At 29.9% G+C, this 15342-nt stretch overlaps 1 protein-coding gene across 1 annotated transcript; it reads left to right on the top strand.

The window, feature by feature from the left end:
• The first annotated feature begins 3570 nt into the window (after positions 1-3570).
• Positions 3571-14875, top strand: LOC132938877 (uncharacterized). Its single transcript, XM_061005870.1, has 7 exons — positions 3571-3773; positions 3954-4016; positions 7278-7325; positions 7731-7745; positions 8134-8222; positions 14590-14647; positions 14733-14875. Exons 1-7 carry the CDS (start codon positions 3641-3643, stop codon positions 14873-14875), a joined length of 549 nt encoding a protein of 182 aa, XP_060861853.1. The 5' UTR covers positions 3571-3640.
• The last annotated feature ends 467 nt before the right edge of the window (positions 14876-15342 follow it).

Below are 15342 nucleotides of genomic sequence, written 5' to 3'. Positions count from 1 at the left end.
TGCATATCAAATTATTATTGTTATTATAACAAATTATTATTGTAGACTAGATTTTTTAAAACGTATAACTTTAAAAAAAATATTATTATAGTATTGACATCGACAAAATCATTTCTTAGGGAAACGTAATGTATATCAAATCATTATTTTTGCTGTAGCCTTTAGGTAAGTATAATAAAAATCCCAGAAAAGTAATCGTATGATGGCAGGGGCGGATCCAGAGTTAAGAAACTGTGGGTCAGGACATTTCAAGGGGCCACTTATTAAAACCAGATTAAAAATCTATATACATGTGTACTAGGTATATAAAATTTAAAAAAATTAATTTATACTGTATGTTTGTTCATTTGAGGGTCCAAGTGTCCAACTACCCAATATCTAAAAATAAACTTATTTGATCTTCTTCTCAAGCTTATTGCGGTCCATTCAGGACCATCGCCGCTTCTAAAATGCCTTTCCACCTCTCTCTATCCAATGCCGCATCCATATCTATCAATGGATTGACTTCTTTTAGGTCTTTTTCTATTCTATCATTCCATCTTTGCCGAGGTCTGCCTCTTGGTCTTTTTCCCGTTATCTTGCTTTCCGTGACTTTCATAATTAGCGTGCCTTCGGCTCGCCAGACATGATCTGCTCATGCCAACCTCTTTCTGACTAAGAAGTGTCGTAGACTCGGTTTATTGTAGAGCTGTCGCAGGTTTTCATTAGTTATTCTTTCGATTCTTTCCAAGCCGTTATTGTATACTGGTCCATATATTTTCCTATCGAAGCTCTGCAGTTTTTCTTCATAACTTAGTTATTTGCTAACTCACTGCAGTAAGTGCAACTCAGCCACCCTGGTAGGAAATGTGTGAAAATTCGATTTGATGCATGCTTGTACCTGATCTGCCCGATTAACCAATAGCACCCAATAATAAATAAATACTATTTAACTTAGCTTAGTTTTTTTATTTTAGGATAACTTAACTTTAACTAGTCAAAAAAATTGGTTAACTTGCCCAGCTTTGAATATTGTATATTGTGACATTGTATCGGTAATCACGGATATCGCCGTTTTGGACCTTTTGTCCGGTAGGTAATCAAAAAATGAATCTGGACTTTTTGTCCAACTTTTTTCATACCGGACTTTTGATTGATTTCCATATACATAGTATTTATCGTACTTCTCAAATGACAAATACGCAAATCTATACTATCTATATCTATATCTATACTAATATTATAAAGAGGAAAGATTTGATTGTTTGTATTGAATAGGCTCCGAAACTACTGAACCGATTTAAATGAAATTTGGTACATAGATAGATTAGAAACCGAGGAAAAACATAGGCTACTTTTTAATACTAAAAAAGGGCTGCAAGGGGCTGAAAGGGGCTGTAAGGGGTTATACTGGTTTGAATTGAAAAATTATTTTTCTCTTGGATAGTCCATTCATCAAGGAAGGTTATAGGTTATATTATAACATCGCGCTACGATCAATTAATAGAAGTGCTCTAACAGGGATTTTGAGATTTACGATGGAAATATTTGTTTATAAATGGTTGCTATTGGTTATAGGAGAAATAATTAATAGAAATAGTATTTATTTATTATTGGTTGCTATTGGTTAATCGGGCAGATCAGGTACAAGCATGCATCAAATCGAATTTTCACACATTGCCTACCAGGGTGGCTGAGTTGCACTTGTGAGTTACACCAAAAAGAAGTTGAACAATCACAATATGTTTAAGAGTTGTCATTTTTCACGGGCCACAAAGTGCGCAGGATCAGCTATATAGCCTATATTATATATAAATTAATGTTTGTGTGCAGATCTCTAGGAAGAAGATAGGCTAATTTAAAAAGGGTTAAATTTGGTTTTTTTATTCGTCGGAATTTAGTACGGTTAGGTTAGGTTAGGATTATGTATTAATTGATTACATTAATCCACCGTATTATATCAAATTAAACTTGGTATAACTTTGATACTTTAGAGTTAAATCATACACTTACGTACAAACCGCACTGGGTCCGCGATCTAATGCAGGTAGATTGCCTACCTGATAATATACTGCTGCGAATCAGAATTTTTATTCCAGGCAACAGAAAAGTTAAGATACATTTTGAACACCGTACACTGAATATTAAATAACGAATTGAACAAAGTTTGAGTCATATAGAGTTGGTACATTTAACGGGCAACGAAGTGCACAGAATCAGTTAGAAATTGTAAATTTGACCAGTGCCCGATTAGGATGTTCACACGACTGGTATAGGTACTTAATAAGTACGCCAATACTTGAGCACTTGTACAACTGTACAAGTAGCAAAGTTTCACTGTTCCCACCGCTAACTGGCCTGACTGTTATAGCAAATAGAATAAAAATCCTTAATCACAGTTTTTATTTATAAGCATTTAAAGTTCAAATATTGACAAAATACGGAAAAATCACGAAAATTAGCAAATTATTTTGAGTTGAGAATTTATGAAAAATTTTTCTTTTTAAATCTAAGATTTGAAAATGTAATACAAGATTATCTAAAGTTTGTCTACCTTTATCAAAAAAAAAAAAATGTATTTAAGAAAGTCAAATTAAATGTTTATGAGCGTTTGAAATTCATATTTTTACAACATAGATGTTATAATTTGACAACAAGTTATTACATACTCGATATCTCATGTAACGATTTTCTTATTTTGTTGTAATTAAAAAACGTATGACTATAGATACTTGAAAATTTCACTGAATGTTTGTATTAGCATTTTCTATACATGATAAAATTTTGAAAATAATTTGACTCTATTTGAACTGTTTACGGACATTGTTAGTTTTCAAATTTTTTAGTTTTTTTTTCTATAAATATCAATAAAATTTTATTTGTTGGGTAAAAAAAAGCTTTAATATAAGGCTCCTAATATATCGTTCTAATAGCACTTGAAAAATATTTAAAATACATAGGCACAATTTTATTTTATAAGCATTTAATAATTATTTTTTAGTTAAAAATTTATAAAATGTTCAACTTTTATAGCTAAGGATTGAAAACTGAAAACAAGACTCCACGTAAATAGGTTATATATAAATAACTTTATTTACAATAATATCATCAAATATACTTGGTAATATCACAGGCTGACTGACCGTTTTCGCTCAGAATCGTTTTTCTTATACAATGATATTATATCATTGAATTCAAATTTAACACCATCCATTACAGTGACCCACTTGTAACCTACTGTACAGCAGAGCGACATCCACTTATCCACCTTTTTTAAATCAAGCTATTATATACCTAAATTATTATTGCATACCTACGAATTTCCAATATTTTCAAATCAGTGAAAACGTATAACTGTTTTCATAGAATGGAAAGACCACCTGCCTATTATGCCTTAAAAGTTATAGTGCTAGCAAATACTGAGTTATGACGTACGAAGAAGTAAAATAGTTTGTTCAGTTGTGTAACAGTGTAACACCTTTAATTGGTTCTTGCATGTTTGACGAACAAACACAACGTTTAACAGTAAAGCAAATACATAGGTATTGCTTACATTTATGTTATCAATCTATATTGTTAACCTGACTGTAAAGTAACTTTATTCGTCTGGGTACTGTGTAAGAAGTATCTGATTTGAAAATAGTGTTCATCAAATCTAAAAATGATGATTAATACGTCTAGATTTTCCAAATGCCTTACAATTTTTTTAGTGTATAATATCATGATTATTTTTACAGTATCATGCAGCGGTCCTGATACAGTTGAAACAGAAAAACAAATCGTTCCGGATTTTGGTAGGTCATATGGATTATGATTTATGAGTTATAACACTAGCTAAAATTATTGTGTTTAAATAATCATCTAATATTTCAAAATATTATGTGAGCTGTATATTTTTTACTACTAAACATGAAATTATTTTAAAAAGTAGGTATAGCTTTAAAAATATATAAAATGTATTATATTTTGTTTAGACTTAATCAACATATCAGATAAGGGTGACTATTTTCAATATTATTTCCATAGTTTCTATCACGGTAAGTCAATATTCTCAGTTATAATATTTTATAAAATTTAACTAAAAAATTTATTCTGGATTTAAATATCTCATTATACACAAAAAACACTATAATAATATAATATGAACGGATATTTTCGAATATAAATTAGGTAACATTAATTCGAGAAAAATGAATTACATATTATTACCTAATGGTCAAAAATTAAAAATGATATGCTTTTTAAAGTCACTCTTAATAAAACAGGAAATACGGGATTCTTCAACTACTTTTAAAGGAGCACATAACACAAAAAAAATATCTTTAAATTTTTTTAAAATTATTGTAGATATGGCTTTATTAAATGATTTGGTAAAAATCCGATGTAAAAAAAGGTGGATAAGTGGATGTCGCTCTGCTGTAAAGTAGGTTACAAGTGGGTCACTGTAATGGATGGTGTTAAATTTGAGTTCAATGATATAATATCATTGTATAAGAAAAACGATTCTGAGCGAAAACGGTCAGTCAGCCTATGATTTTATCAAGTATATTTAATGATATTATTGGGAATAAAGTAATTTATACATAACCTATTTACGTGGAGACTTGTTTTAAATTTTCAATCCTTAGCCATAAGAGTTAAACATTTTATACATTTTTAACTACAAAATAATTAATAAATTATAAATTTGATAAATGTTGTCAAAATTTGAACTTTAAATGCTTATAAAAAAAAATTGTGCGTATGTATTTTTAATATTTTTCAACTGCTATTAGAACGATATATCAGGAGCCTTATATTAAATTTTCACGCTTTTTTGACCAACAAAAAATTTTTTATTGATATTTATAGAAAAAAAACTAAAAAAATTTAAAACTGACTGTCCGTAAACCGCTCAAAAAGAGTCAAAATATTTTCAAAATTTTATGGTGTATAGAAAATGCTAATATAAACATTCAGTGAAATTTTCAAGTATCTACAGTCATTCGTTTTTTAATTACAATAAAATAAGAGAAATCGAGAGATCGAGAGAAATCGAGTAAATATCAAATGTTGTAAAAATATAAATTTCAGACGCTCATAAAAATTTAATTTAAGTTTCTTCTAGACATTTTTTTTTTGATAAAGGTAGACAAACTTATGAGTAATCTTATATTACATTTTCAAATCTTAGATTTAAAAAGAAAAATTTTTATGAATTCTCAACTCAAAATAATTTGCTATATTTTGTGATTTTTCCGTATTTTGTCAAAATTTGAACTTTAAATGCTTATAATTAAAAACTGTGACTAAGGATTTTTAATTTTTTTCATCTGCCTTTGAAACAATAACCTAGGAGCCTTCTATTAAATTTTCAAGCTTTTTTAATCAACAGATAAAATTTTATTGATATTTATAGAAAAAAAAACTAAAAAAATTGAAAACTGACAATGGCCGTAAACAGCTCAAAAAGAGTCAAAATATTTTGGTGTATAGAAAATGCTAATATGAACATTCAGTCAAAATTTCATGTCCCTACGGTCATTTGTTTTAGAGTTACACCAAAAACCAAAATCGATTTTCTCGAAAACAGATTTTGCGTAAAAATTCCCGTTTTTCCTTAATTTTTCTTTTGTTTTTCACGTCGCTTGTGAAAACTACTGGGATATTTTTACTTTTGACCCCCCAAAGTACCAACTAGATTCACTTTCCTATCAGAAAAGTTACTATTGAAGAAAATCCAAGCACTTTTACTGTCCTAAAAGGTGATGACAGACACAAAAATAAAAAAAAAAATTAAAAATTAAAAAATAAAAAAATAAAAAAATAAAAAAAAAACACACATCATTGTAGAATCAATACATTCATCGCTTCGCTCAGAATCTAAAAACACACATCATCGTAAAATCAATACATTTATCGCTTCGCTCAGAATCTAAAAAATGATTACTTTAAGAGATAAAGAAATATAGAATAGACTTGGGCCCGGCTCATCGTAATTGCCTATATCTTATAGTAAAAGTTCCTCGCTACACACAACGACTTACCCAGTAGCGTACATTCAATTGTCTCATGGGGGGGGGGGTTAATTAATATTATATATATGTATATGTTTATCAGAGTGCTTCACCCAATGTAATATGTTTTATCATTAAAAAAATAGACATACACACACACGGGCTATATTTCACAGCACAGAGACAATTTTGAATTTACTAATAATGACGATAAACAATACTTAATATAAGGGGGACGAGGTGGCCGAGCGGTCTTCGCTCCTCGACCACTGGGCGGCATTTTTCTCCGTGCAAGTCACGGTGTTCGGAGAACAAGTGCCGCCATCCCCCCACCCCGGGACACGGCAGAAACCTACGGGTGTGTCATTAGGAATTCTGCCAAACACAATACACACGTGTACCAACCTACCCAATATAAAAAACCTACAGTGCCCTCCCCACACCCAATAGCCTATGTTGTCGCGGGTTACCCAATAAAAAAAAAAAATACTTAATATCTACACAAAAATAGTTTTTATGTAAATAATAAACATTTATTTGCATCTTTACCTCATCGGACGAAAAATTAATATTTCTGTGATTCTATTATAATAATTTACAAAATTCTTAATTTGATACACATGATGACATTTTCATATATTTTCATTCTAACCATTTCGAAATTGGATTTTTTTTTGTCCTTGGTGGGGGGATTTATCCCGGAACCCCCCTCCATTTGTACGCCAATGAACTTAGCAATCTAAAAATTTTATTTTTGAAATTTAGTTTACGTATAAATGTGTGATTTTATGTTTTTAAGACGATAAAAGTTTCAGAAATTCAATATAACGTTTAGTTTCTTAAAAATTAGTGAATCTTTAAAGTGATATTTTTGTTAAACAACACGTCATGGCCATTTAAATATAAAATAAAAATTCAAATATATCTCTTTTAAGATTTTTAATATTTAAAAGCTAAACGTTATAATGAAATTCTGATACTTGTATCATCTCAAACACATAAAACCACACATTTGTTATTTGTATGTAAATTAAATTTCAAAAATAAAACTTTTAGGTTGGTAAATCGTTGTGTGAAACGAGGAACTTTTACACGTATAAGATAGGCGATTACGATTTACTATGAACCAGCCCAATGACATCACGCGTATTTTTTCAATTGCTCATAAGTGAGTGAAAACTTAAATCCTATACCATTATTCTTAGAATTGAACATTCTTTCAAATTAAAAAACTTATTTTTGGTGTTGTGTGCTCCTTTAATTAATTGTTTTTCTAAATTGATTAGAATGAATTTTTTTTAGTGGGTCAACTAAAAGTTCGTCCTCGAACTTTTTTCAAATCAGTTTATAGTAAGTTTTTCAAAATTATCTATAATTATAAGTACAATTATCATAAAGTTTGTGTCATTTGTGAAGTCATTTGATTTATATCACCGACAATTTGATTTCTAGATCTACCACTCAACGCGAGTGGCGTAGACAACGTGGGAGTTATTACCTTAGTAAAAAGTTTTGAGAGGGTGGGGGATTTTCCAAATTTCACTTCCCATTTAGCTATGAGGTTTTTTTTTTGATCCCCCCTTTCAGAAATCATGTCTACGCCGCTGTATTAGATTTACATGGATTAAATATAAATGTAAAAATATACAGAAATAATATAATTTGGTTTATAGTTTCATACATTGTATAATATAATCGATGGTGTGTTTTTATAATATAATTAAAGGTAATATTTTTTTAAATTATTTTTTATAGATTGCAATTACATGAGTATGTGTTTTAATATTTTATGAGGAATTGTTGATAGTATTTTATTTTCCAATAAATAAAATACAATGTAATGTTAAGGAGGTTTTCCAGTGAAATATCTTAAGAACTCTCAAGGTTTTTCTATAAATGAAACCTATATTATGTGAATTAAGATTTAATACACATTTTAAAAATAAAACACATTAATATTAAATTTTAATGCATGGTTAATATTATAAACAAGTATTTTTGCTATGTGTTATAATATATTTTAGTGTCCAAAATCAGAGATTTTATTTGTTTTATTTTTATAAATGCGTAATATACCATATTCATGTTATTACTTGATTTATATAATTTATGTCTTAATATATTATACTTAATATAATATATAGTATTTAATTTTTAGTATTGCCAGAATTAGATGAAGCTAATGATTATAATGCATATAGGAAAAACATAAGAAAAGAATTAAGTAAGTTATATATTTTAGAAAATGTATATCTATTGACTATTTCTTTAAATTTTCCCTACTACTTACGTTAAACGCTGTGATATAGTTATAAATTATAATATATACTTAAAACAACTAGAGATAATAATTTATGCTTTAGGGAAAATATTATTTGGTATGGTAGATTGAATATGTTAATCCAAGGCATAATTATAATAAATGTAAGATGTGACCGAGCTGTGTTTAACGAAACCACTCCAAGGGGAGTGGGGACAAAGTGTCCTAGATCTGTATTTCCGCAACCATTGACTACTGAGTGCGTGCCGCGTGGGGATTATTGTAATACCCGTTCGTCGACAACTACTCAGACACTCAGTTCTACGATGTTCGTGGGATTGTGGGAACGTCCCACAAGCCACTCTGAAGATGCATGAACTCTCCTGGATGAGATAATAGAGTCATAGGGTCAGAAACAAATTATACCAACGCCTTGGCTAGAGGGCGGCCCCCGATCCTTGAGTGGACATACCACTCAGGGAAACATAGTCGTGGTACGATTACAAAGAACTTGTTATTATGAGTCCCACTGTCCCAGTCTCAGCTGTTTAACTTGCACCCCAGTGTAAAATTGGAATCACATTTTCTCAGGTCCTATTGTGTCTGGCGGTGACTCCGTGGGGGGAGGTATCATTGTAAATTCTCCCTATTTTAATGGCATGTCTTCTCTCCAGGGTCTACATCATTAGACAGTAGGCACTACTTGAAAGGTTTATGTAAACGGGTGAAACACGATTACAGACATTTTATCTTTTTCGCTACCAGTTGCAGACTGCCACTATTATAGACAAAAGATATTATTTTATACCAAAAAAATGACATGTGTGTACCTACAGTGTACACGTAATAATAGATCGTTTACATAGATATAAATATGTAATCAGGTTTGTTTTGGTTTAATTTCGTTTAACTAAAGTTTATACTGTTTATAGGTAATATTTTTTCCTATTACAACAAATAGAGATACAAATTTAACAGATGTAAAAATAATTAAAAGGTCATTTTTATATATTTACCACAATTGTTAAGGTTAACAAATAAAATCTCAGAACGGGTAAAATTACAAGAACAAAAAATAAATAATCCATGGACTTATAACGTTATTCAAACGTAAAAACTGTAAGAAATAAATGAAGGTCGCACGGCTATAATATGTACACAAATCTATATACTATATAGTTTATATAAAGTATAAACTATAGGTAACTTAATAAATTATAAATACAAATAATTATTATTAATTATAATACGTACAATATATTATATTGTTACATAAGAAATTGTTAATAGTTTATTAAAACTATCTATTTCAGATAAAAGTAAGTAACTTTCATCTAATACCATAATTTTAATATATATAAATTGATTTAACAATTGGTTTTTGTTAATTCAACTTGAATGTACTAACCCTAATATTGCTTGTGTAATTTCTATCTGTGTGTTGGTTTTAATTAATAATTGTGCTGCACTGCTGTGTATTCAAGCAACAAATTTACATAGTTGAATTGCTTATTAATAAATGATTAAGTATTTAAAGTGTTACCCAATATCATTTTTTAAATTTGAACATGAATTGTATAAGGTCATATTTATTTATAACCATCGTCTTATGATCAATATGATGAATTTATGAATTATATTTTACTTGATCATTTTTTCGGTTATTAATTATGAATTTTTGTTAATTCATTCCTAATCAAAAATTCTATATAAAACGTGTCCTGTTTTACCTATACAATTGTCTAAGTCTATCAGACGTTTGTAAAATACCTATTGAATTAATAATTCAATTTTCCAACATTTTATATCTTTAATTAAACTTATGGTACCTAATTGTATAAAATGTGCTCCATCAGTTGTTACGTTTTCGAGTTTACAAATAGATTTTTAATGTTTATGCACATATAGTTCCACAATTCAGTGTAAATAGTAGGAATACCTAACTAATAAATTATTTTTAAAACTATTCTCAACACATTTGATTGGACGCATGTATAAGCTAATCTTATTTTATTAACACTAAGGGCGCCCGCAGAAATTTTCATTAGGGAGGGGCTAGGTGTATATTATAAATATATTTAAATATAATATATACATATACACACATAACATCCAAACATTGTCAAAAAAACGAGGGGGCATGGCCCCACTGCCCCACCACCTACCCTCGTTACTTCATATATACATACCGAAACGTTTGAAACTTACCAAAGACTGCTAACTGTATTTTCCTATTCGGTAAAACACGATTGATCTGTGTTATCGGCAATGTTATCGATCAATAAATTGATTCCACAAAAAAGTAATAAGCCAATAAATATTAGTTTTATCCGTAATACTGATCGTTATAAACATATAGGAATAGAATTAAACATAAAAGCTTTCAACCATTATTACAATTTAAAATTATAAAAATCCTGAATTGCTATTGTCATATTTAAGTCATTTTTGAAACAGATACCAAGGGCCAAGGGGGCAAGGTACCTATATCAATTTAAGGAATTTATTATTATTATAATTTATAATTGTCAACAATTTTAACTTCATGATAGTCAGTAACCAGCTAGTCTGAATATCTATTATTATCAAATAGGTTAATAATATTCACATATTTTATTCACAATAGATATACTTTGTATATGATCATAAAATGGTGTTACTTTTTAACTTATACAATTGATTATAAATACTATAGATCATTAGATCGCGTACTGGCCCGTATTTACGCGGCGCGAAAAATTTACGAAAAATGCAAGTGGCCATTGAAGCGCAACATGTTTAACCGGCCAGAGAGCAATCTATAGTATTTATAATCAATGCTTATACCTACCATATTTGTTATAATATCGTAATTATAAATTATATTTATATTTTTAGTTTTTGAATCAGTAGTTAAAAAATACAATGAGAATTATAAGAACATAAAAGAACAAGAAGATTATTTCGGTAAATTATTTGAATGCCAGTACTTAATCTGTTATCATATTACGTCTCATTCGAGTAAAATGTATCAATCTTATTAGGTATATTTTAGATTCTGAGCGAAGCGATGAATGTATTGATTTTACAATGATGTGTGTTTTTTTAAAATTTTTTTTTTGCTTTTATTCTTAGTACTTCGATAATTATTGTAGATATTGTTTGATTATCAAAAATGAACTAATGCACGTTCACTCAGTATTGTACGTTCATCGATGACACTTATAACTTTTAACATAATACTTTGAAAGATTTTTCTTTTTTTCTTCTTTAAAATTTTAAACAATAGTGAAAAAGTTGACACTCACCATAAATTAAAATCATATCAACTTTTTCACTATTGTTTAACATTTTAAAGAAGAAAAAAAGAAAAATCTTTCAAAGTATTATGTTAAAAGTTATAAGTGTCATCGATAAACGTACAATACTGAGTGAACGTGCATTAGTTCATTTTTGATAATCAAACAATATCTACAATAATTATCGAAGTACTAAGAATAAAAGCAATATCTACAATAAATATCGAAGTAGGTACTAAGAATACAATTAGAAATAATGTACTATTATCAAAGTACTAATAATAAAACTGGAAATAATTCAATAACTTTTATCGCACAATAATAACGCAAATTACAACGTCATTATCAATTTAGTTGGTAAATTTATTTTTAAATTAATTAAATTTAAATTAGCTATACATTTTTTTTTAGGGGAATTTTGTATTAAATTATTTAAATGCATTTCATTTTAGTTCAAAAATGATTTACTTTTGTATGAAATTCAAGCGTGTAATGTTTTAGGTAAAATCGAAAAAATTTAATTATTTTAAAATTTCCAAAAACTGTAACTCATCCAATTTTAGGTTTAGAACTTTGGTCAAGGGATCAAAATTACTTAGAATAAAATAATCTATCCATATACGGTGACAAAAATAGGTGTTGCAATTAAAAAAAAAAATTATATTGCGCATGCGCATACTACAAGTGTTAAAAATTTGAAATTTGTCCTTAAATGTGTACTTCAGTACCCCTTAGCTATTGCAGCAAACCGTATTTCAATCTAAGATTATCGGGCTGAGATATTTAGTGGTACATTTAAAACGGGACACACTGTATACGTTGTATTGTATTTTATTATTTCAAAACCTTTTGTTTTAAAAAAAAAAAATTAATATTTTGTATAAATCATTTTACATTTACTATTTTATTTACCATTAAAAACGATGCTATTCCTAATACATTTTGTATATTGAATGATGAAATGTTTTGGCCAACCGATAATATGGCGGCCGTCCACAGCTGAGCTTCACTTGATAACGCTGTAAATTATATAGAATTTCTTTATCTATAGTGTACCTAGTATCATAGAACAATAGTATAGAAGTCTGTGGTTGAGTCATAGACCTTATACTCACAGACGGTGTATGGTGGTAGTTCCAGCGGTCAAAGTAGGGGGCGATGGATATTTTGTTTCATATTTCTGCGCATGCACGAAAAACAAATCAGGTTGAGTTCAGATAATAATAACTATCGTATCGTAATCTGGTATGCATCATAGACTTTATAGGTACTAGTTGTCTACTAAACTATAATTAGATTATATTAATTCTATAGTTATTTACTATTTTATTAGAACAGTTATATTACATAATAATAATATAGTAGTATCTGTTCGACCGTGAACCGTTGGCCCACCGGTTGCGAGTTAACATCACGCCCGTCAGCTATATCGGCGCGCCCGCGGCGTAGAAGGTTCTTGAAGCCGCTTCTCCTACTCCAGCGCGCCGGTCGTCGGACTGCGACACTTTTTCGTGCCGGTCAATCAGCCGATTGGATAAAAATTGCCTAATATAGTGTTTTCAAAAACAGAATAATTTCTCATATAACTATAGAACTATAGAATCATAGAATCATAGTAATCCACGATATGTAATATATATTATTTAAATAAAAATTAAACAATATACAATAGGTCATCGCTGTGTTGAGCCAGGATTTTTTTTCGGGAAAGGGGGGGGGGGGGTTATCAACTTTTACACTTTTATACATTAAATACGTGCTAGCACAGATAGATAACTGAAAAGTGTTAATACTTATAGAACATTTTTAAAACCTTTTTTTTTCATGACCTTTAATTGGCCCGGATGTTTCAATGACAGTTCAACAATTTGAAAAGTCGTATACAGCAACGAAAAAAGCATATGAAGAAGTAATAATGTATGAAAGTCAGACGTCATGTCATAACCAATATTTGAAGAAAGAAGAAGCAATAAAAGATTACCTACAAAATCAAATGCCTGAAGTGTCAGAGGAAACCTTTCCAAATGGTAGTTTAAACATATTTATAATTTATTTATTCTTAATAAGATTACATAAGATGTATTTTGAGCATATTATACTATTCAATATTCATACAGACATACAGTCATATTGATACGGTGTCGAGTTGTACTCGCCTTGACGTGTCACGGGATCAATTGGATTAATACTACACGTATCAAGTTAAATAACAATAAAACATGATCTGATAGTAAAGAAACACGATTGTGTATTTATTACATTGAAGAAACAATTTAGTATTTACAGTCGTTGCCAGATAAATTGAGACGGCGGCGGCGGCGCTTTTCAGTAAGTGTAGCCCAAGCTAGTCGCTAGCAGTGTGGTGCAAAGGTCACATAGTTGGCTACGACGTGCTCAGTCACCAGTTCAAACCCGGTTCGGTGCAAAAAATTTTATTTATTATTTTTTTTTTTTTTATTATTATTTAGAAATACGCCTCAACTGCCAGGGTTATTAGCGTTTAAGATATACATGTTAAGTTTAATTATAGTTTACTTAATGATACTAGAGCATACAGAAGAGAAAAAAAAAAAAAAAAACGTATATAAGATAGTTAATATGATACTAATAATATATAAAAATGTGAATTGTATGTGGTATGTTAGAATTTGTGTTATATTTTTTGCAGAAGGTTTGTTTCTTTGAGAAGTTCTAGAGTGAAGATGTTATTTCCGTGTTTGGTGCTAGTATTTCACAAAGGTTGTTTGGGAGCATGAGTTTGTCTCTGGTGTCTTTTGTGAGGAGGCATTCTGTTAGAAGGTGTTTGACAGTGGTCACGGTGTTGCATGAGGTGCATATTGGTTGATCCTTTTTGCTCATTAGATGTTCATGAGTGTAACGTGTATGGCCAATTCGTAATCTGTTGAGTACGATTTGATGTCTACGCGGGAGTGATGTGTCAGGCAACCAAGGGAGGGTGGATGATTTTATTTCTCTTAGCTTGTTGTTTCTTACTGATCTCCATTCTTGAAGGCAGGTTTGGTCAAGGTTAGTGTTTATAAGGAGTTTTGTATCTAAATGTGTTGTTATATTCCAGAAATCAGTTGGTTCTTTCGTTGCCCTTTTGGCTATTTCGTCTGCAATTTCGTTACCAGGTATGTTGTTGTGTCCAGGTACCCATAGAAATCTGATGTCTTTTTTGGATAAGAATATAATGTTTAATATTGGGTTGCCTATTAGGTTGCCTATTGGGATGTTTTTTTTGTGGATTTGCTAAGTTTGTGAGGGCGCTGAGAGAGTCTGTGTATATGGTTGAAGATTGGATATCCGAGGAGGCAGCTAATTCTGTGGCTTTTAAAAGAGCTAGATATTCTGCTGTATAGATTGAATTGTATGATGGGATTTGAAATGCTGTTTGGGAGTTTGGCTGGATTATTGCGATAGCAGTTCCTTCCGTGTTTTTGGATGCGTCAATATATATTTCTTGATGTGGTAGAAGACTGTTTTTTAGATCGAAGAAGTTTGATTTGTAAATGTAGGAATCGGTTTCTTTTTTTTTGTGTTCAGTTAGGTTGAGATAGATGAGAAGATTTGAGGTAATCCATGGTGGTTGTTCAGAGACTTGAGGATTAATTTGGTTTGTAAAAGTAATATTGAGGTCTGAGGCATAGGTGGCTGTACGAGTGCCAAGATTGTTTATATCGTTATTTTAGAATTGGTTGATTGAGTTTCTTAATATAGTGCTGAAGGGATTTTTTGTTGCTATCAATGTTTTTGAAGAGTATTCCAATGTATGTTTTATTCTCCTTTTTTCAAGTGATTTAGAGCTTGTGATGTTTATGATGCTGAG

Source organism: Metopolophium dirhodum, chromosome 2, assembly GCF_019925205.1.
Source record: "Metopolophium dirhodum isolate CAU chromosome 2, ASM1992520v1, whole genome shotgun sequence".
Lineage (NCBI taxonomy): Eukaryota > Metazoa > Arthropoda > Insecta > Hemiptera > Aphididae > Metopolophium > Metopolophium dirhodum.
Note: the sequence above shows the minus strand (reverse complement) of the source record. Positions and strands in the feature narration are given on the sequence as shown.